This window comes from Siniperca chuatsi, linkage group LG2 (genome assembly GCF_020085105.1).
Source record: "Siniperca chuatsi isolate FFG_IHB_CAS linkage group LG2, ASM2008510v1, whole genome shotgun sequence".
NCBI lineage: Eukaryota > Metazoa > Chordata > Actinopteri > Centrarchiformes > Sinipercidae > Siniperca > Siniperca chuatsi.
In genome coordinates, this window is record NC_058043.1 from 956,469 (window position 1) to 980,669 (window position 24,201).

The 24,201-nt window shown below is 46.1% G+C and overlaps 1 protein-coding gene across 7 annotated transcripts in view; it reads right to left on the reverse strand.

The window, feature by feature from the left end:
• Positions 1 to 24,201, reverse strand: part of LOC122886169 (metabotropic glutamate receptor 7) — a 278,435-nt gene that overhangs the window by 83,900 nt on the left and 170,334 nt on the right. For all 7 annotated transcript variants that reach the window (XM_044218171.1, XM_044218166.1, XM_044218168.1 and 4 more), the window contains one exon: positions 6,616 to 6,753. In XM_044218171.1, coding sequence (XP_044074106.1) covers positions 6,616 to 6,753 — 138 coding nt within the window. The remainder of the gene's footprint in view (positions 1 to 6,615; positions 6,754 to 24,201) is intronic.

The window sequence follows — 24,201 nt, forward strand, 5'->3', positions numbered from 1 at the left end:
CGGAGACAGCACTGGTGTGGCAGCAGCTTCAACACAGAGTGCTGCATTATGGGTTGTTTGTAGCCTTAATGTTGCTAGGCTAGCGAGTTTGGTAGTTAGTCGGATCTAAAAGTGCCTCTGTGGCCCGGTTTAACCTGCAGGGCAGAGTCTGACGCTGTTTGTGCTGCAGAACCTGAGCATCTGTCCAACAGTCCAGAACGGTCAGTGTCACAGGGCGTGTTGATGTCTGAACCATGCAGATACTTTCATTTCTGCCAAACTGAATTTTTCACCTCATCCTTCAAAATGATTTCTGCTCTTTGCGTTTGGACGTTCCCTGCCGTTGATCTGTAATTGGTGGACGAAATCTTGTAGGTGTGGCCTTTTTGACATCAGCAGACATGATTTTTGAACCTGACACGTCCAGTGAACACAAGTGACTCCATATATTCCCTCCATGACTTCACATCAGTGCATAAATGTAGATTCAATGCTATTGTTAGTTCAATAATGTCCTTCTACTCTGCGTAGCAAAGGCGTCTGTAGTGAATACGAATAAAATTAAACTCTTATTAGTGACTGACGAAGCAGAAAATGATTCCTTATTATCCGTTTTGAAGACACAATAACCTGAATGTGCTCTAAACATCCAGCTCAGAAACAATCTGGTGTAAGCCCAGAAGCAGATGTTCACCAACAACTGGCTCCCAGCGCTCCCAGCGCTCTGCTATCCTTAATAACAGCCCTGCCATCTGCTTAGAAGAAGGCGCCCTCCTGACCTGTGCGTGCCTCGTGCCGTGACATTGTTTTAGTTAAACTGCGAGGGAGGGGAACTGTTCTCAGCTCAGCTGAGATCGGGCTCCCTGCACTGACAGCACCGATGATTACTCCGGGTGGCTGCAGCTCGGAGCGGACGCTGGTCGCAGTCTTCCTATCTCTTGTTGGAAAGCCTCCGGAGGCCGCGACTATACTCTAACCCCTCTCTGTTTCCTTGCCAGTGGCAGAGGGACCCAGAGCTTAATGCTATCTCATAAACAGGAGTCCCCCGGTCCCTCTCGCCTCTCTGACCTGCTCATATCTCTAACAAACAGTAAACTGGACGCCCATCGGACCCCATTGGCATCATTTTATCTTGGCTCCAGCTTTCAAAGCTGCTGCTGCCAGCTACTGCTGCACTGTGTGGAAACTGCTCTTATTTTCCACTACAGGAACTTCCCCTCCTGTAACTTCAGGTGCAGGCATCGTCTCTGCTTCTGCCCCTGCTTTGGAGGCCAGTTCCTGAACCTCAGTTCGGTCTCTGATCAGGAGGTGATACTAAATCCAAGTCAGAGGGAAAAATGCAACGCATTCTAATTTACGCAACATCGTCCCGAAAGACTCAGCCGGCTCCGGACTCAGCCGGCTCCAGACTCAGCCGGCTCCGGACTCAGCCGGCTCCGGACAGCTGCTCTGCTGGTCTGGGGTCAGCCTTCTGTTAATTTAACGATACTGATGTTTGAAAGATCTATATCAGCCCGTTGTTGCGTGGCCCACACCTGAACTCAACTCAACAACATAACAATGACGACGCCTTTTCAGCGACGTCTAAACGAAACCTTCTGGTTTGTAAAACCCAGAACCCAGTCAGACGGGTCCAGCTCACGGGTCATTCAGCTCCCGCAGTGCACAGAGACTCTGCATTAGGCGTTTCTTCTGCTGCTCCGGAGTGAATCACCACTAATTTCTGCCAATTAGCATTTGTATTAGAGGCAAACTGGAAAGCAGCTGTTAGTCTTGGTTGAGGTGTCAGAGAATTAGACGACGACTGACGACAGAACGACTGAATAGAAACCAGATGCCCCCCCCCCCACAGTTCTGGTAATTGGGTTAATAACACAACTAATTGGCCCAGTTGTTGTAGTGAGATTATGTTTGGGGGCATCAGTAAAAACCCGGTCACCATGAATCTGTATCTGCTGCATCCTGCCCTCTGTCCTGCAGCACTGACAGTCAGTGGTTTTGATTCACTGCAGTGAGACGTTAGTGATCGTCTCAGAGAGAGAGAATCCATACACTTTACATCATGAGACGAAAGTGTTTGCCGTTATCTTTAGTTATTGTTTTCTTTTAGTTTGCCAGACTGCAAACTGCATGTGAGCAGATGGGTGCAGACTACAACATGCGGTATCACATATTTTACAAATCACACAGTCCTGACTGCATCCTGGATTACTGGAATCATATAGAGTATATTTAATTAATTGTATACTTGAGGACTTTAATCCCGAACAGCTGATGTAATAAACACAATCATGCAGTACAAAATATCATCATAATGGCAAATATAATTACTTTCATCTTTTCAAATGGATAACACTGCAGCAATCGAGCAGCATAAAGCCACTCAGCGTGACGGCTCACTGTAAAGTCGCCACCTCCTCTAAACAGACCAGAGGCCAGCATCTAAAGCTGCAGCACAAGGCGGACACCCTGAGGTGCGACCACAGCCTCAGCACCAAGAAGGTGGGACACATCCATCCATTCATCCTGCTCAGGGTCGCAGAGGGCTGGAGATTATCCCAGCATGCACTGGGAGAGAGGCGGGTGCACTGACACGCACTCAGAGTCACACCTACAGTGTCTGTGTCTGTGCGCTGGGGGAGAAAAGCAAACTCCACGCTCTGCTTCCTGCTGGAAGGTGCCAGTAGTTTAAATACTCGTTTGTTTTTCAAATGATGTTGTGGTGAGAAACCTAATCACCGCCTGCGCCCTGCAGAGTTCAGGACTTTGACTCCAGCCGTGGGTCTGCGTTCGGAGTCGTGTGTTTAGGTCATGAAAGCGCGTTGGTTAAAGTTAGAGAAAGACGTGGTTTCAGCTAAATGTTGATGAACGCGTTCAGTCTCCTGCTTCAAGTCCCTGCAAACTGATTCTGTATTAAACCAGACCGCCATCTTTCCCTAACGCTAACCAAGGCTGCGAGTGTCTAATCTTTGTTCCGATCTTTCAGCAGGACGTCCTCGTCCGTCTGTGACGTCCACAACCAGAAATAAACCAGTTTCGTGATGTGACATCACTCTGGCTGAGGTCTGGGTACGTTTCGGCACAAAGCCGGTTTGGTTAGGTTTACAGAAACTTCGTTAGGAGACGTTTGTCGTCATGGCAATTTTTGCGATATCCTGCTGACAAATAAATCAAAACACATTTGTTGTTGCAAAGTTGAATAAACAGAATTTCTAGGAGACAGGGGTGATAAGGAACAACAAACGAACAGATGGTGAACTAATCCTTACCACTAGTTGATCTGGCAACACAACCGGTTTTCTCGGTTTTGCCCTGATGCTATAAGCATTAGCACCAAAACAGAGTTTGTGTCACATGGAATAAAAACACCATATAACCTATTAAAGAGGCCTGTTGTGTTTAATTTCCCCTCCTTCCCATCGCAGCTTTAGAAGCCACACAAACACAGATAGAACATGCAAACTGACAGATATACATTCAAAAATCCTCACTATGAGACAGAACTCCAGTTACATGATTTCAGCGTGCTGTTTGTCCCTGCAAACTGTGCGAGGATTTCTGCTTCTGTTTACTGAAGCCAAGCGTGTTGATTCATTATCATTTCCACACAGATATGATAAGGGCAGAGCTGTGAGCCTTCTTGCTGTGGGGCGACAGTGCTCCCCACTGAGACTCTGTGCTGCCACAAAGCTCTGCAGCTGCATGTTTTATTGATGTCTTTCAGTGAACACCGAGAAATGCCAAAACACGGACTGGTCTCTGTCCATAACGAGCTACCAGAGTCACTCACATGGACGTGACCTTTTGGCTTACAGCTCGGTAGTTACAACTAAGCCAGAAAATTAGAGCAAATATTTAACGGGAACCTTTTGTGAAGAGGTGATGTCATAACGTAACAATACGGATTTATGACTTTCCTTTTTGACTTACCAAAATGACTTGTGTCACCTCTTTGAAATCTTCTGCCTTTCAAAATGTAAGGCTCTTTTCTCAGAAACACTGCAGGCTGTAGAATCCTGAATGAATGGGCCCACTGGGCATAGGCTCAGGGACCCGAGGGGTCAGGGGGCCCCTGGGCCTCTGTTTGAGGTGACTGTTGGAAAGTCACAGAGCTCAGTTAAAAGTAGGGATCATCATCCTGATCAGTCTTTTAATACCGAGTATCTGCCAACCAAATCCAATCCAGTGTTTGTTTTCTTCATCTCCAGTATGACAACTGAAGTTCAGCAGCAGTTTTTCAACAAACAGCAGCACCTGAGAGTTCTGCCTCACCTGCAGAAAGTCACTGCAAGACGCAAAGCTCCCACAGAGACGCAAAACACCCACAGAGACGCAAAACGACTACAAAGAGACGCAAAACAACTACAAAGAGACGCAAAATGACTACAAAGAGACGCAAAACGACTACAAAGAGACGCAAAATGACTGCGAAGAGACGCAAAACACCCACAGAGACGCAAAACGACTACAAAGAGACGCAAAATGACTACAAAGAGACGCAAAACGACTACAAAGAGACGCAAAATGACTGCGAAGAGACGCAAAACACCCACAGAGACGCAAAATGACTACAAAGAGACGCAAAATGACTACAAAGAGACGCAAAACGACTACAAAGAGACGCAAAACGACCACAAAGAGACGCAAAACGACCACAAAGAGACACAAAATGACTGCAAAGAGATGCAAAACACCCACAGAGATGCAAAACAACTACAAAGAGATGCAAAATGACGCAAAACACCCACAGAGACGCAAAACAACTACAAAGAGACGCAAAACGACCACAAAGAGACACAAAACAACTACAAAGAGATGCAAAACACCCACAGAGACGCAACACAACTACAGAGAGACGCAAAACGACTCCAAAGAGATGCAAAACAACTACAAAGAGATGCAAAACGACCACAAAGAGACACAAAACAACTACAGGGCCAGACTTGCAACAAGCAGAGAACTGCACTGCAAGAGTGAGTTGTCACTGCGTCCGGCCTATAAAAGGCCACGGCACTAAAAGCTTTAAAGAATAGCACAATGTCAAAGTATTATCCTTATAATTCCTCATGTCTTTCCAAATAGAGGAACAATGATCAGTCCTTTGTGCTGATTTTACAAAGAAACCCTGCCCTCCTCCTTCATCAGGGTAGTCTCATAGAATAAAGCTGTCTGCTGGTGTGTCTCGTCTCCATGCCTGCTGCTTTGAGGGTACACAGAGAGTCAATCATCCTGAAATGGCTCAGAAGGCGTGTTCATTATGTAATTGAAGGTTTAGTTCTAGGGGGCACAGATGATCCCAGCCGTCCCTGTGGTTCGAATTATAACGTGTAGAGGGAGGGAAGTCACGGCAAAGAAAGCAGAACAAAGAGTTACAGGGAAATGGGAATTGTGACGATAAATTAGGCAGTGCAAATTGATTTGGACTGTTTGTAAAATTCATGTTTTTAAATATCAGTCAGATAAGTATCATTAATCAGACTGAGAGCAGGAAATGAAAGAGGAGGTAACAGAAAGGCAGCGAGACAAATATAGACAAGATAATATGTTCTTTTGTGGCTTCAGTCAATACTCTTAATAGAACAGGTTCATTAGTGTTCAGGGTCTGTTCACACTATCACAGTGGTCACTAATTGCTATGCATTATTGATTGTAGACCAGAGAGATGCATGAGTTTCTGTTTACCATTGCAAATGCAACAATACTTTCCCAACAACCTCCACGAGAAATGACCAAGTGAATGCAATAAGTCAATATGTCATGACAGTGTTCATTAGTTCTGATAGTCACGCTGCCCTGAAGTGATTCTGAAGGAATCTCTTCTTTCTCTGACTTGTAGTGGATTTCAATTTGTGAAATAATGTTTGCGCATTATCTCCACCTGTTAAACTAAAACTGTAAATTCAAGCATCGCTCATTTCAGCATGTCAGCACCGCTGTATTCTTTTCAGCCCAATTTAAAACAAACGAACCCTCGCGCTGAGGCTAGCAGGCGGGAAAGCTGTTTGTGGATGAAACCGGAAGCAGACGGAGTGAATAACTGCTGACGTCACGAAGCCTGAACAGCTGAACGCATCAGATGTGTGGAGCGGTGAGGAGGCTGGAAAACGGCAGATAGTTTCATGATTTCAAACTGTTCATGTGTAATTTGGCTTTAAGTTTACACCAGTGAATTTCCCATCAGTCAGTTTTGTCATTCAGTTATATTCCAAACACTGATCTCTAATAACAGCATATTACTATGTTCACTGTGAAAAACAACATAGATTATATATCGATATGTGTCCATCCATCACAGCCCTCGGCCTGTGATACAGTAGCTGAGGTAGGGAAGGGTTAACCCACCCTTTATTCTACCATAATACACACACACAAACACACACACAAACACACACACACACACACACACACACACACACACACACACACTCACTTTGCAGGACTTTACATTGACTTACATTCATTTCCTGGAGACTTACGCTAACCATAACCGCCACTTGCCTAAAGTTATGGGGACTTGCGTTTTGTCCTCAAAAGTCCCCACAATGTGACAGTGTAAACAGATGTATGTCCCCACAACATGAGCAATACACACACACACACACACACACACACACACACACACACAAATAAACGTACCTGTACACTTTCTGCTGCTCTCGTCTTTCTTGGAGGAGCTCATCAGCTTGCAGTTAAAGTTCTCCTCCCAGTACTCCGCAAACCACACGTTCCTCCTGTTGTTCTCCAGAGTCCGTGATGTGAAGTACGCATCGAACCCTGAAAGACAACGAACAGGTCAACGAAACAAAACAGCTTCGTTCATTAGGCTTGAACAGTCACAATCAAGCCAGCGCTGAATGTGACGGCAGCACTCAAGTGTGAAGCGTAATAACAAAGATGTGTTTATCTGCTCATCTGTTGGCACTTCAATCATTGCTGTTATGTGAAACATCTAAAGTGCTCTCGGAGACAAGTTCACCTCTTCACTGCCGGCATCCAAACACATAACACGGGAAAACATCCGCAGATGAGCGGCGGAGCAGGGTTTCCGGGCAAAGTACGGCGGGAGGGTCGGCCTCCCCAGCAGCTACAGCTTCACAAGTGTCTCCCTGCCTTCTGTGGATGTTAAAACAAACACTTTGAGGCGAAAGCTCTGGCACGCTTTCCTGCGCCGCTGCCTTGTGTATCACTGCCTAAACATATGCCAAGACAACAGTAAAGCCTTGCATATGGTCATAAAATGTCTGGCAAGACATTTCAGAGGAATGAAAAGAAACTGAGCTCTGGATCCCACAAACAGCTGCAAACACACAACCTCTGCACAAACCGCAGTGGGTTGAGAAATGTGTAGGTTTCTAATCACATCAGCAAATTAAGAGACTATCGTTAACTATGACGATAAAACAAGAAACAGGTCAAAGGCAAAAGAAAGGAAAACCTTAAACAAGTAACACAAATGATAAAATCATGTGCAGAAGAGCCGTAGAGAAGCGCTGTGCGACACGGTACTGAGACGGGCTCGAACCCAGCTCGAGGCTGCTGCAGCTGCATCAAATCCAGCAGGTTCCAAACTTCAGAAACTTCATTCCATTATTGTTATTATTATTATCCATACTGTTTAATAAGGAACGCAGCATAACAAGCCAGGAAACCACGCTGATACAGAGAGGGGACGCAGCACAAGACTTTACCGGCTGCCGTCATCGCTCGGCTCTGATTCGATCGGGAACGGTCGTTAGAATCCGCTAAAAGAAACAAGTCCAGGTTTCCGAAACATTTGAACTAAAGGAAAACAGATGAACGCAGCACCGAGCGTGTGGATTAATGTACCACTTCTGATCTGGATCTGGGACCTGCTTGGGAGTACTTATTAGTTATTCATGAATCAAAGTGAACTGTAATTGGCGGTATTTACTGTAACACTGGTGTGGGGTTAACCCCTGTGTTTTGCCGACCTGGCTGTTTGGAGTCCTACAGACCCCCCAGCTGAAACCACAACAACCGTTTCTGTTCCATGCAGCACTTCTGTTTTTCTTCTGAATTAAAGTCCAAGATGTGGAGAAGGAGTGAAGCGGTAACACTTATATATGTTAATATTCAGGTTTTAGCGTAGAACGACTGCTCACATGACAGGGCTGGTGGAGAACGTTTGGTGACCAGTGTGCTTTGTTATAGAAGAGCAGCACCAGTAAGGGAACAGGTTTTTCACTCGTGGTCAGAAGACTGCAGGCCTCCTCTGTGACGAACGTTTTAAAACCTAATCCCTATCAAATCGCTCCAGCCTGAAAAATGGAGAACATAGTAATCGAGTCAGAATCCATTTTCTCCATCAGTCAGAACGGGACACTGAGTCATGAGCAGAGGAGTCCTTTATCTTAAGAACTGCCCCTAATCGTCTCCCTGTTGTCCCCGTAGGGCTGTCTCTGCAGTGACGGGCGCTGTCACGGATGCTGGTGGTGAGATGTCCTTGACACCCTGTGATGATGTCACTGACGATACATTTTAATCATTTCTGGCAGGCTAAAATTAGGATCTTGACCTCTATAAGTTTCTCTGCATGGAGCTCCGAGTCAGCAGAGCGGGTGGGGGGGGGGGTAAAGGCAGGCTTAAGAGGAAAAAGAATAGAGGACAAGAGAATAAAACCTGAAGAGACTCCAGTTCAGTGAGAGATCCACTTCACTCAGTGATGTGATGTCGCTGATAACTGTGTGTGTGTGTGTGTGTGTGTGTGTGTGTGTGTGTGTGTGTGGGGGGGGGGGCAGATATCTCGGTCTGCGCCGGCGTTTCCTGTGCACAACAAGCCGAGCGTGTTGCAGAGAGCGGCGCCTCTTCCACTGTAGCTCAGCGCTGCCCCATCCTGTCAGATGAGCTCAAGCACCCCCTCATCAACCCACACCCCCCCACCCCCCCACCCCCACCCCCACAGGTTCGTGATCATTTGCTTTGATTTAACACAGTTGATTTGACACACGGATGTTGTTTCCATACATTTGAACCCTCCATCTCCTTTCCCGTCAGCTAACATGGTTCAGACCTGGCTAACTAGTTTTCTCTCAGCCCCAGCACACACGGTTAATGTTCAGTGATCATTTCTATTCTTTCCATGTACCTGCTGGCAGCGGCACACGTTCCCAGCATGCACCTGTTTGGGAACCGCTGCCGTAACGTCGGCCCACCAGCTCTGCATCTGTGAAGCATCAATCACTGAAATTACAGACTTTCTCCAGAAACAAACAAAGCATGCAGTGCGCCTGCTGCAGGGCGTCCTGCTCGCTGGATATTCCTTCTGCGAGTGGAGCTTCAGTGCAGCAGAAAGGCCGTGTGGATGGAAAATCTGGGGCAGCCATGACGGCTCTCTCTCCAGACTCTCTGACTGACGTGATTTTCAGCGCGGGCCTCTACGGGCTGCAGAGGGACAGCTGTGCTGCTCCGTCTATTTAAAGAGTTCGCTTTCTGAGAAGATGAATAATGAATGTAAACAGAAAAACTCGCACTGATGAAGTCTGATACATGCCACGAAGGCTTATGCTTCAAATAACCTGAAACAGCAGGAGGAAACATACCAAGACTGTTTCGGTGATGGGATCTTTACCGTCCGTTAACAGTCAAAGCTGTCTGTATGCATTTACTCTCCACGAGTTCTTCGAGCGGCTTATTCTCTCCTCAAAGCTACAAAGAACAAATGAATAGACATTAAATTGTGTCTGACTGAAGGGCAGATTATTCCTGCGGCATCTCCTCGCAGCTTGAAAGGAAACTAAATTAGAAACGTCCTTGTAATTACTCTTTGCAAAGGAGCATTAGCGCAACTGTATGCAGAGCATACATTGGGAAAAGTGGGGATTCAACAATAAGTGCATCTGGATGTAACCTCAAGGGCGAACTCGGTGTTTGATCTTAATTTATGTGAATCCCTGATGGGACGTAGCCTACTTTACGGAGCATATAATGTCAGATCTTCGGGTCCTGAGGAGAAGCTGCAGTGCCACAGAATAGAACAAGCCTGTCTGATAAACAGAGAGGGCTGTTTTATTAATATGCTGCTCAGTAAAACGCAGCTTATTCAGGTTTCCCTATCGCCCGCATCAGAAAGGCTTCATATCGTATCAGCATCCCGAGCTAGACTCCACGGGTCCACTGCGGACAGGAGCTGCTTCAGCTGCTTCACTTTGACTACGTGGAGACTAATGCAGGCTGAACAACAGCTAGTGTTTAGAGAGAAGATATCTGTTCGACCACGAAGGTCAGCGACTTCGCCTCTCTGGAGTTCGTTTTTGCAGTTCTCGGTCCCATTTTCCGGGCCGTGGATTTCAGCGACAGCGTGATGTAAAGCGTGTCAGACTATTGTGACATGTTCTCCCACTGAACCCCCTCTGCCAGACGCAACCACTGCGCAGACCGGAGTCGCGGATTTTCAGGGTCAGAGAGTCTGTGGTCGGTGAAGCCGAGTCTGTCGCTGCTTTGTTTCATTTTACTCGGAAAGAAACGTCGATTTTTGATGATTTTTGACATTTTGAAACAACGGCAGCGTGAGAGCAGGTAGTTTAGTCCCGCGGACACAAAGCTGGAAGTCCTTGTTTTTAACAGAAACCCCGAAAAAGTGTTGATGCAAATATGAAACTAAAGTGAAAAATAACAGAGACAGATTTTCTGAACGTGTTAACGAATTAACAGCCACTGAGTCCCAAATGAAAGGCAGCCAATCAGGAGAGAGGATTTTATAACTGAACTCTGACCAGGACCTGAAGGGCCGAGGCCGCGAATAATGACACAGCTGCAGTTACCATGTCTAGAAATGTCTATCCAACACTGACTGTTGCTGTGCACAGGCATAACTGCACATAGCTCATGTAGTCTCAGCGAGCGTCAGATTGGTTGCACATTTTGATGCATTATCCGATGACACGATGTTATTAAGTGAACTATGGAAGAACCACGTGAGAAAGCCCGAAAACTGAAAGCTCCTCTGAAGTGCTGAGCGTGCTGCCCTCACACTCACCTGAAGCTCTGCCATGATAGCTGTCATCACACACGCAATATTTCAGACACATTTGAATAAGTGTTGTTTGTGCTGAGAGGAAACCAGCCAATCAGAGGCCGTTTACTTCCCTCGCTGCCCGTTGCGGTGTCTTTGAAAAGAGCAGGGACACGGCTGCAACGTTTCTGTCCTCTGAAACGCCATTTAAACTGGCTCTTTCAAACGTCCCGTGTCCAGATGGAATCCATGAAACTGAAGACACTTTCATTCACACTCAGTCACATATACGCGTCTCACAAACCTGATCCCAATCCACACCCAAAACACCAGAAGAAGAATTTCCGGTTTCAAGCCATCACGGACGCATTCACACTGAGCTTCTCTGAGATCAGAGTGTGAAGAGTTACACTCTTCATCATAAAGGTTGCGTCATAAAAAATGCACTGCTTTATATTTACATCTTATAAAGATGGGAACTGACTGATTTATACTGGAACAAACAACAAAAAGAAAGGAGCGGAGGGAACTGAATCTGAAAAATTCCCCTTTCTGCCACAGAACAAAAAGGAGGAGGACGTTACATACTGTACATTAAACAGCAGGCGTTCAGAAGTGCGGTGAAGCCGCCGCTCTGACCCTGGGAGTGCAACGACTAATCAGAATGCCATTTGGCACGGCTCCTCCAGACGGCAGGTAATTGCAGCACATGCATAATGAAGAGGCCTTTGAAGAGAACCAGGAGGAGTTTCCTCTGAACTCTCTGCTGCTGAGCTGCTGATGGAATAGCTGAGCTTAAATCTCGCTCTATCTGCCCCCCCCTCACAAACACACACAAACACACACACACACTCCTGTAAAACGCGTCGTCTGCCTTTTAATGACGCCGTTAATCGGCAGCCCTCCCCGACTCGTCTGTCAGGAGGGCTTTTCACGCCTTTAATTGGGACACAAACAACAACAAACGGCGACTGGAAGGCTTTGCTCGTCGGTGACGCACTGATGTTTTGACTGAAACTCAGAGCGATACATTTTCAGGTTATAAACGACCCTTCTGTTGACAGTTTATCTGCAAGCTGGCACAAACCAAACTAAATCCACTTTTTAAAGCAACTTGTCTGTGGTTCAGTGCGACATCAGAACGCAGCGACGTTAAAGTTCCTACAGGAAACACAGTTCAGCTGGATAAAGCAGGGAAACAGAACAGAAGAGTTATTTTGGCATTGTTTATTATCATGGTAAATACAGGTGCGTTAGAAGCAGGCCCCCGTCCCCCCGGCCCCCGGTCCCCTGGCCCCGGTCCCCCGCCCCCAGTCCCCGGCCCCGGCCCCCGTCCCCCCGGCCCCCGGCCCCCCCCGTCCCCCCGGCGCGGCAGTGCTTTGAGCTAAATGCTAACATGCTCACAACGACAATGCTAACATGCTGATGTTTAGCGGGTATAATGTTTGTACCATCTTAGTTTAGCATGTTAGCATGCTAACATTAGCTAGTTAGCAGTAAACACAGAGTGCAGCTGAGGCTGATGGGAACGCCACTAGCTGCCTGCGTGGCTAAAACTGCGTTACAGGTAGAACACAGTTAGCCAATGAAAACACAGCACAGTCAACCCAGCATGCTGCCAGCTGTGACAGCAGGGACGTCAGACCGCGACACACCATCAGCATGTTGGAGTGGAGTATTTTACATGACTTTCTGTTTGCTGAGGTCAGACTCTAACTGACCATCAAACATGTTTTTTCTCTCCCTGTCTTCCTCTTTCTTGTTGCTTTTCTTTTACCGCTGTCCCCAGTGAAGTAAAGCGACTTCGAGCGAAGCTGCAGACGTGGAAAAGGCGGAGAGTAGTTCCAGCTTGTGAGCCGAGGTCACTCCTGGGCAGCGTGAGGCGGCAGGCCGAGAATAGGCTGCGACGTGCGCGGTTATCACCGCTGTGTAGCGACCTGCTCCGTTAGCTCTCACCTCCCGGCCCCCCGGGCCCCCGGGCCCCCGGCCCCCCGGGCAGTGTTAAGCCATCTCCATGTCATCACGACCACTGTGTGTGTGTGTGTGTGTGTCCCAGCAAATCCCTGCTACACCGTGATCGCTGCTCGATGTGGCTAGCTTCATGAGTAGCCATCTGGTGCTCAGAGGCCGGAGTTTGAAGCCAGCCTGTTTCCATTCTGCCTGTCCAGCTTCACGCTCTGCAGCCCAAACTAACAAGTAATGCTCTAATCTAATGCAGGGTGTAATGTGAGTTTGGGGGGCGCTGCCCTTTAGCAAGGGTTCAAAACACAACATTAGCAAGCAGGGTTGTTGTGCTCCGGCTGATGTTGACCTCTGGGCATTTGCAGAGAGGTTATAAAGAGGTTTCTCTGCTGCCTTTCATACTCCCCTTATATAATGTGAGCAACAGACTGTTTTGACCGTGTACCTGAAGTAAACCAGTTATTATCACCATCATCTGTATTTGATCTCCACCTTCAGAAAATGAAAAAGTGAATCTAAACTTAGTCTGAATGGCTGTTAATGGTCTGGGTGGAAGTCAGCAGTGGAAACAGAACAGGAGGTTTTAACAGCCAGACTTGCATCGGGACATGTTGCACAATTCTCTTCAAAAACTGGAGGTTGTGTGTTTAAAGGCCGGGTCTGCGATTCTGGAGAAATCCACTACCACGACAAATACCGTAATACAGAGCGAACAGCGACAGCAACGTTCGCTAGGAAAATTAAAAAGAGACTGACAAAAAAATGGAGCTAAAATAACTCACTGGGCGGAGAGGAGGTCCAGATACGATCTAAAGCTGATCAGAAGCCCAGAAATAATAACGAGAAAGCTTTGGACAAAAATGTGAAAAGCATCTCGCCCACTTTAGAGACGGCCCCTAACTTCAGCCGGCTACTTTAAAGTCAAATATCAAAGATCTGGAGCTGCAGAACCAGAAGCATCTTTGAAATCACTTCTCTTTAAAAAGCTCTTTAGTAATGCCAGCACACACGTCTCATCTGTTATTATTATTATTGTATTTATTATCGTTTTTATCTTTTATTTGTTCATTGTCTCCTGAAATGATTTAATCCTGGTTCAACCATGTAAAGAACTTTGTGAGTTTGTTTTGTATGAGTAAGGTTTATTATTATTAATACTAATATGGGATCATCTGTGGAACATCAGCCAGGCTTCATCCTGCACTGCACTACTCATTTGGGGAACATAATCTGGGGAATATTACTGCAAAAATGCAGCAGTTGTTCATATCTGAATAATATCCTCGTATTCGAGCGCACACATTACTCACTGAGCTGACAGGAAGTGAGGCGTAACTCTTCGAGTGTTGCACAAAAACACAGATGTCCGATTTCATACTTTAAATCCCAACGTGACCTGCAAACAGTCTTCAGAGTGTCTCCGACTGAATCAGTAAACCTTAAATCATCTGTCAATACTAAACACACGTTACACACCTCCCATCACTTAAACCAGCAGTTTCCCAAACTGATCTCTGTGTTGATGTGTGCCGCGTGCTGTTTTTGGATGTGACGAATGTGAACATCGTAATGAATGTGAGGAAATCTTTGCTAAGGGCCACTTTTGCTTATTGAAGTGTGCAGCTAGCATTTCTTCAAACACTCCCAGAGGCAGAAGCTGTAATCATCGGTAAGCACCAGCATGCCCCAGTGCTCCTGGTGTGAGCACGAGTGCAGATGAGAGGCTGTGGTGTGTGTGTGTGTGTGTGTGTGTGTGTGTGTGTGTGTGTGTGTGGTCAGCAGTGTGTGTGTTTGACTGTGTTTAAATGATCAGACCATATTCATGGAAGAAAATGGTGAATTGAGGACAGTTAGTGGCAGGTGGAGGCGGCAGCTGTGCCAACATGGGACACTCCACTTTGTGACGGTGCAGTGTTCCCTGTCGGGAGGTGATACTGTGTGTGTGTGTGTGTGTGTGTGTGTGTGTCTCCTCACTATTCATTTATAAACGCATCTTTTGCTCTCAGGTTCAGCCCTCTGTCCTCACTAAAGTCGGAGCTTTTCTGAAACTAATCTCTGAACTCCGTCTTGTTGTTTCAGTGAACTGCAGCAGAGCGGCTCAGCGAGGGTCGCAGGCTGGGTGACGTTCTGTGACGTTCTGTGACGTTCTGTGACTTTCTGTGACGTTCTGTGACGTTCTGTAATGTTCTGTGACGTTCTGTAACATTCTGTGACGTTCTGTGACGTTCTGTGACGTTCTGTAACGTTCTGTAACGTTCTGTGACGTTCTGTGACGTTCTGTAACATTCTGTGACGTTCTGTGACGTTCTGTAACGTTCTGTAACGTTCTGTAACGTTCTGTAACGTTCTGTGACTTTCTGTAACATTCTGTGACGTTCTGTGACTTTCTGTAATGTTCTGTAACATTCTGTGACGTTCTGTAATGTTCTGTAACGTTCTGTGACGTTCTGTAACGTTCTGTAACGTTCTGTAACGTTCTGTGACGTTCTGTAACATTCTGTGACGTTCTGTAACATTCTGTGACGTTCTGTAACGTTCTGTGACGTTCTGTAACGTTCTGTAACGTTCTGTAACGTTCTGTAACGTTCTGTGACTTTCTGTAACATTCTGTGACGTTCTGTGACTTTCTGTAATGTTCTGTAACATTCTGTGACGTTCTGTAATGTTCTGTAACGTTCTGTGACGTTCTGTAACGTTCTGTAACGTTCTGTAACGTTCTGTGACGTTCTGTAACATTCTGTGACGTTCTGTAACGTTCTGTGACGTTCTGTAATGTTCTGTGACGTTCTGTAATGTTCTGTAACATAACATTCTGTAACGTTCTGTAACGTTCTGTAACGTTCTGTAATGTTCTGTGACGTTCTGTGACGTTCTGTCGTCTAAGTTTCGATGGTTTTCAATGTTTCTATAGCACCTCAGTGCCTGAGCTCGGCCTTTAACCCCGGCTGCTCCGTGGTCAGCAGATCACACTGTGGTTGGTTTTGTCAGACGACGTCGCGACCATAAAGTAATGATTTGTCCAGCCGGATGCATTTTTGTTGTTTGCCAACTGAAAGGAGGCCGAATAAAGAGATTCGACTGTTCCGATGTTGTTCAGGTGTTTCTGTGGACACACGTCTCTCCTAAAACCACCAGGAAACTGTGTGTTCACAGACACCAGACCAGGGGACTGCATGTGCTGGGACCGCATTAACGTCACAAAGCAAACATGAAGCCATTAGGGAGCTGGGCATTTAGGCAAAGATGGCTAAAGGAAGAACGAGCAGGTCACTGTCAAGGTGGAAATGCTTTAACATAACACAATTCTGAAAATGCATTTTGCCATTTAAGACATATTCTATGTTAGAGAACAGCACCAAAGCTGTTTCTGCATGTTTAATGTCTTTCCTTTCTGTTGGTGGGTGTCTGCACTGCAAAGACAGCGCCCTCTCCTGGAGGCTTCCAGTCCAAGTGGTCATTGCGTTGAGAAGAAAGAAACGCTACAGGAAGTTGATTCATAGAATTACCAAAGCAGCTTTATGAGACGGTTTACTTGGATGAATGGTTTCTTCAATTAATCCCGTTTATATCTTTCATGAATCTAATTTAGTGTGACACTGACTAAATCATGTTCTTCTTTAATAATGACTTATTTTAATACGGGGGAAGCGCACAGCTGTAAACAATGTATTTTATGGCTGCTTCTGCTGCATTTCATCAGATAAACACAGATCCGTACAAGCTGATGTATTTATACCTGATACTCAAACATCGCTCAGTACATAGTGGCAAAGAGAAAGTGGTGAGGCGAGAGTTGTGCAAAGATCCAAACGTTGCACAGAGGCTTTGTGAAGTGTTTGGGAGGATCTACAAGTGGGTGCATAGTTTTTGTTCAGACAGCATTCGGTGCTGCAGGGTACGCGCTTTATCTCTCAGGGCATGTGGTGCATGCGTTACAGGATTCAGAGCACTTGTGAAGCGGTGGGGGAATACACACAAAGGTGCACAAAGTGAAGGTATCACAGCACCTGCCACCACGAGCCATGTAGCTGCTGAAGTCGCTCACATTCACAAAGTGCTAGACAAAGAGGTTGTAGCGGTGTCTTTAAAATGAAAATATAACTCACTCGGGGGCATTTTGCCATCTTCCCTCATTTTATTTTTAATATAGACACTGTCTGTGAATGTGGAAGCCTTGAGTGAACTGCATGATCTGTAACACCTAGGAGAATTCTTTTCTTTGCGGGGTGCTAATGAAAGATCTGGTGGAAGCATTTCCACCCACGACCGACTGAACTGAAAGACACGAAGGCAGAAGAGCTCCTTTCTGCCCCCGAGGGAAGCCTTTCCTTCAGGCTCAGCTATATGAAGGTGGCGAGCTTCAGGCCAGAGTTCACTTTAACTGCACGGTTAATATGTGCTTTGCAAACACGGGTCATGCCTGCACTGCTGGATGTGCGTGCTGGTGAATGTAGTGTTTGCTCTGGGGCAGTTAAAGACTACAGGGTCTGTATGACCCTCTGTGTGTCTCGTAGCAGACTGAGAAGTGAGAGAAATCTAGCATCTTCAGCAACTCAGAGGTTTTATTTCACACCAAACACTTCTTACTCGAGACTAGACCGCAGTCTCATGGGTCACAGAAAGAGATGCTGCATGTCCACCTCTGTCTGTTTACAACACAAAGCTACTGTCTGTATCTGTCTGACAGCAATAACAATCTTTTCACCATGTACCTGAATAAATCGAATAAAAAAAGCAGGGTATGTTCAGTATTTGAACCCAACCTTCAAAAAACAGAGTCCAAACAGACTCTAAATAAAAGCTGTTCAAGTGTTAATGGTCTGTGTGGAAATAAATAGTAGTTTAGTGGGAAAATATGAGTCAGAAAAGCATTGGGCTATGGTGCACGATTTCCATTAAGAACTGGAGGCTGTGTATGATAATGGGAGGAAAGTTGGTCTCCAGCGTCTATGACAAAAGGGCCATAATAGCTCATATCACATAAAAAAGAAGAAAAAAAGGTGCTTGTGCATGCAGTGGGAGGAGGTCCAGATGAAAATAAAGTTGGTTTGGTCATTTTGCATGTAGCCTACTTTTAAGACAGTCCCTAACTTCTGCTCCTCAGTTTCCATCTACGGTCACGGCCTCCATCATCAGATCAAGAGGTGAAAACATCAGCTCCAGTCCTCACTACACAAAGTTATTCAGGATAAGCGTTCGGCAAGTTACTTGAAATCTGTGATCAATTACTCATGTCTTACTGAAAAAATAATTACATTACTTTCGTTAAAGGCGCCTTTAAACAACTCTAAACCCTCCACACACGCACACACACGTCGCACATCTTCTGTATTTAGCACGTGTAGAAATAGAAACCCAGACAATGTAGTTCAACAAGCAGGCAGCCTACAGTTTGGAGGGGTTTACTGACCCTTGACAGCTAGCTTAGCATCAGCCTCAGCGACTGCACACAGCTCTCCAGAAGTCAAGCTAAGCTAGCATGTCAGTAACAGCACGTTACTGGGATTAACTGGAATGCAACTACACAAGTAATCCCATTAATGTAACATGTTACTAAGTTCTGCTTCGCTGCCCAACACTGTTCAGGATAAAGCTATTAAACTGAAACCGTACCTCAGCCTGTTTACGCTCTGGTACCATGAAAAGTCCTGCTGCTCTGGCTGCTAGCACTTCCTGTTCACACCGTAACCACGGAAACAGACAACAGTCACCTGCATTGCTTTTGATACTGAAGAAAAAGTCTGAATCTGATGATTATGAGCCGAGATCTGAAGTTATAAGGAGCAACTCTTTTATATGATTAGTAAACAGATATCCAGTATGTCGTGGATGGAGATGAGAGCTCCTGACATCACAGTGTGTCTGATGTGACGGAGTTATGACTCTGAGAAGTGACTCTGTGATGTTTGTGGTAATTTGTGTCAGTTGGGCGACAGGTTGAGTAAGAGGAAAAATTCGGATCTATTCCATAGTTTCCATGTTAGTGCACGGATGTTCAGTGTGTATTTGCATATTAACTCTGGTAGAAAGGCTACCTTAAAAACAGAGTCACCTGCTGTGGGACTGACACACCGATCCAACCTGCAGCAGAAGTGAGATCTGGTGCTCATACTGACATCTGGGTTTTGGGAAAGCTCTCACGTGGGATAAAATGTTTCCTGGTAGGAGACAGTTCCTCTCTGCTGGACAGAATAGTCCAAAAAGTACAAAACAACAAGTAGCCAAACAAACTGAAGCCACGAGGGGTCACAGCTAAAGCCTGAGCCAAGCTCTGACTCTAATGGCCAAAATTAAAACTAACTGCCAAGGGCTCAAGTAACAGCCAGAGCTGCTGCTGGGGCCAGAGCCAGTAAACAAGTGAAAAAAAGTCAGTTGCTGACCCTTATTTAGCTGTGCCTTGAGTGGGGAAAACAATGGAAGAAGTCATTTAATGCCCTTATTTAAGATAAGACTAATCCTTAGTTTGAAAAGAAAACAGAGGCCTGTGAGGTGGTTTCACACGGGGACGGCAGAGGAAACATGCTGCTGCACAAAAACAAGTGATAAAAAGGTTTCTTGGACGGAAGTAAAAGCTTCACCTCAGGCTTTTCTAAATGAGTGAAACAATACAAAACAAAAGCACCATCATCAGCTTTTGTGGAAATATGGTGTTAAATTAACATTTTCATACCATTTTAGAAAACAATCCACATAATATATTGGTGATATTTACGGAGAGTGCCATCACACTGTTGGGCCTCACACGTGTGGAGAATAAAGGACAGCGGCCCAGTTGGGAAAGGCAAAGCCTTGACCCGAGGCCTGACGGCGAAACGGCGCCAAGTCGCAGATGACGCTCACGTGAACTTGAACTCCTGCGGGAAAGTCAAGTCGCTGGACGAGCAACAGGCTGCTTTGTGTTTGCTGAACGCACTTTTGGATCCTGACCGTTATTCCCCAAAACGATCCCGCCCTCGCAGAAGGAGGATTCAGGTTTTACTGCTTCTTCACGGAGACAAAGACCGCCGCTGAGCCTCGCTCTCCTCCCACTGGAAGTCGGCCGCTGCTCCCTCGCAGCCACTCGAACGAACAGTTTGGGACCCGGCTCCGTCAGTGTCCGACCCAACGGACCGACGCATTAAATCGCTAACCAAGAGCGATCCTAAGTAAGAGGCTTGTGTCTGGGCAGACACAGATTCTGTAACTGGGTTATTTCATCTCAGCTTCGCTGCTGTGCATTGTGCTTTGCTTACTGTGGGAAGTAACGGCCCGCCGCGTCCTGTTCGGCTGTGTTTTCGTGCTCAGCACGTTCCACTGTGTGTCGTTCCACGCCCTTGGACCGTTTGACTGTTATTGGAGCCGCTGTGGGAGCTAATAGCTGCTTCATCAGACCAAAGTCCAGTAACTGGGCTGCTGCCAGGTTCCTGTGTGATGAAGGGGCAGCGATTCTTTACCACGGCATCTGAGGTCCCTTGTGCTTTACTCTGTGTGCTTTCTTTCTCCTTCATCTCCACTAACACACACACCTTTACACGTACACACACACACACTTCTCAAACGACCCAGATGGCGAGGTAGCATAACCAGCTAAGCTGCACGCTATCCCGAGGACAAATCGAGCGCGTCCTCCATTTTGGCTCTGCCCCTTTGTTTGCGTTTCTGCCCGCCATTTTGGCTCTGAGTGTGTTGAAGACCCACGTGGTCACGGCCACCCCCCTCCCCCCCGCAGCCTCCTCCACCACTTCTCTCTGCTGCAGTGAAACTCCACAGAGTCGCGTTATTTACCGATGCTTCGAGCACACGTGGAACGCACTGCACACTGGTGTGGTGAACTTTTAGAAAACAACAGAGCACGGTGATGCGAATCATACGCTGTCTGATGCAACGCTTTAAGAATCAAGTCACTCCAGTGAGTTTCAGAGAAACTGAAGAGGGGCGACGCGAATTCCACAGGTGCCATAGTTTTCATCCAACACGGCAAATCTTGCTGAAAGCTGATGAGTTTGCAGCTATGGTGTAAACACAACGGAACAGTTGCTCACACAAAACTAACAGAGCGAAAACTAGAGATTTGGTGTTGCTGCGGAAAAGGCCGGTAAACATTAGGGCGGCTTTCAGTTTTAAAGCACAGAGCAGCACTGTAGCAATAATAACGGTGAATCCGACACTGGCTGTCCTGGATATCATAACTCCTCTGCTAATGCCACATTACAGGACGGCTCCAACAGTTCCAACAGATACATAACGGTACGAGATGTTGACTGCAGAGGCAGCGGTGCGTATTGAATCTCTAATTATAAAGCATCATTTATAATGTGTAGCCCTGTCACACTCAGGAGCTCATTGTTTGGAGGATAAGCTGCTGTTTCTGCACAGATTCATTTAAAACTCTCTTTGTCTAACTGGGAAACATCAGTATCATTATGTCTTCATTGCTGTGTAAAATGGCTCATGCTGCATCTCCTGTGGGGAGTTTGTATGAGATTACTGTATAGAGAATATAGTATTCTGTCATCTGTCCTCTGCAGTTATGTATTGCTTTTTCCTGAACAGTGCAAAAATAAACTACTGTGCTATCTGGGCAAACAGACGGTAAGACACCTGCACAATGTACTGGGTACATTTTAAAGTGCAATATCAAATGTCATAAGTGAAGTAATATAAACCCTCTGTTCTGAGTCAAATCCATTTTTCTTTGTTCACACGTGCATCTCAAGTCTACAGCTGTGAAAAGTTGCCGACCTCGCACATAAAATGTGAAGAATGTGTCCTGCCTCTGCTAACTGTGAGCTCCCAGTCACTTCCTGTTTTTCTCAGGCAAATGTGTGCAGGAGGACATCCATCTTGGCGGATACTGATCATGTTTTAAACATAGAGCCAGATTAAAGTCCACATCCTCCTATCTCCCTCGTACACATGGGCACGCTGAACCCACCAGCTCTGTGTTTCAAACAAAGAGGATGGAGAGGAGGGGCGTGGGGGCATTTATGGTTCATTTCCTCTTTGTCTCTGCCTGCAATCAGAACTACAGTTACATTTTCTCAGGACTGAACTTCAGAGGTAAAGTTTACTTTGCTGCATTTGAGATTTGGTTTGTTTATTTTCACACTGACACAATTTGTGGAGCGAAGCTTGAAAACAGAAGTCGCACAGGGTCCCAGGTTTGTGTACGCTGCCATCCTGAGAGCTTAGAGATTCTGGAGTCAAACTTCATCATTGTGTAGAGACAGGTATTTACTAACCCTTAGTGTTCATCCTGTAATGTGGATTAGTTGAACAGTTAAAGCAAAAGTGAGTTAGGTGTTCAGAATGTCTGTACGGTGAATATGAAGCTGCAGCCAGCAGCCGGTTAGCTTAGCTTAGCATGAAGACTGGAAACGGGGAAACAGCTAGCCTGGTGAATCCACCTCCCAGCTCCGCTAAAGCTCCCTGATTAACACGGCATATCTCGCTTCTTTCATCTGTGCAAAAACTCCGTTTTTATAGGGTTTTGCGCCGCACTATGTACACTGATCTTTGCTAATGATAAATAGCGAATCCGTAATGACCAGAAAAACTGGGTGTGTTTGTGTAGCAGATGCTCTGAAAAGTTTGCCATTATATAATAGTGATAACTCCTTTTCTTTTCTTTTTCTGGGTTGTATACAGTCCATTGGTTTAGTAGTTCCTCAGCTGCCAGACATTAAGAGCCTGAGATTCGTGGATTAGAGGGCACATTTGACTCTGTGAAGTGGTTCAGTCCCAGCTGGAGGCCGCAGACTCAGCAGGTGTCCTCTTCCACAGGCCTGCAGCCGTCATTCTGCCTCACTCTCCACCTTTCTCTCCTCGTCTTCGGCTTTCTCTCTCTTGTTCTTCCTGGATCTTTGGTCCTTTGTCTTTTCTCTGTCTTTCTCTTTCTCACCACGTTCTTCTCTCAAACTTTCATTCTCCATCTCATATTGTCTATCTTTCTCTCGCTCCCTCTCTTGGGTTCAGTCTCAGCAATTAACAGCTACTGTAGCAGGGCTGTGTTCAGACAGGCAACTCTAATTTGCATTTACATGACAAACACGAGTTGGATATATTTTCTGAGGTCTGAAAAGACAATGAAAGGGAACGTGACCTTTTCAGTTTGGATCAAATCCACAAACCTCACAGGAGATTTGAAATGCAGTTTTGATTCATTTCTAAATCGCATGCAATCCTGCCTGATAAAACAGAAAACAGGGTTTTTTCTTGCTCCCCATTTTTCACATGTATGTGGTATCACACACGGTGACAAGTGAGGTCAAGAAAGAAGAAGTGTGCACAGAAAACTGCAAACATTTCCATTCTACTAACCTGTTGCAGGCACCCAGACGTCTGCATCGTTATTACAGACTGACAGCCAGTGGGACATGTAAACTGGGATATCAGGGTATCAGACCCACTAACTCTATCTAAGGATTGATAACCGACCGGGCGGACTGGACGACTGCCCCGAGGCCCCGAAATCTCCAGCCTTACTGTTAGCTGAAAAAATGCAGCACAAAAACATTTCCAAAAGTGATGCAAGTAATATGGTCCTATTAGTAAGACAATTAAAGCTGACCATGATAGGTGGTCTTTATTACAACTGGACACGTCCAACCAAACTGAAACTGTGGTGGTGTAACAGCTTACTGTAGCACTAGAGCACTTTCACCTTTCCCTCGCTTCTAAAACACCTTTTGAAAAAAACATGTCCACATCAGAGATTACGTTAGTGCAGAAATTATACAAGCGGATGATGCTGAAACTAAGACCACCAACTCAACATCTGTTGGAAGAACAGAATCTGCTGTTCTGTGACTCCAACACTGAAAAGTAAACAGCGGGACTGAATGTCAAATTCTAGTTGTAAGAGCTTCCTTTTAACATGTGTTTAATCAAGTTCCCACACAGCCTATGTGGCCCGGTAATACTGTAGCAAAGACAAACTGCGCACTGCTCAGAGAGCGGGAGGAACCAGGAGCTGATAAGGGCCCTGCAGGTCGACCTGGCCATTCCTCTCCCTCCCAGCTTTTGTTTCGGTGTCTTATTCCCTCTGACTGAGTCGCTCCGTTGCCCTCATACCTGAGTTACCCAGACGGCTCGTCACGGCCAAGTATTCTCTCCTACCGTCTTTATGCTCAGAAAACGTCCATTTCCATAAATCATTTGTCAAAGGCGAGGGGACAAAAGGTATCACAGAGCACATCAAAAGGGACGGTGTTTATTAGTGCACCGCTAACGGCCCCTAAAGGCAGATCCAAGGTTACATGCTGAGCTCCTCTTCTAGTTTGCATCCTGATCTTGCTCCTGGCGGGGAT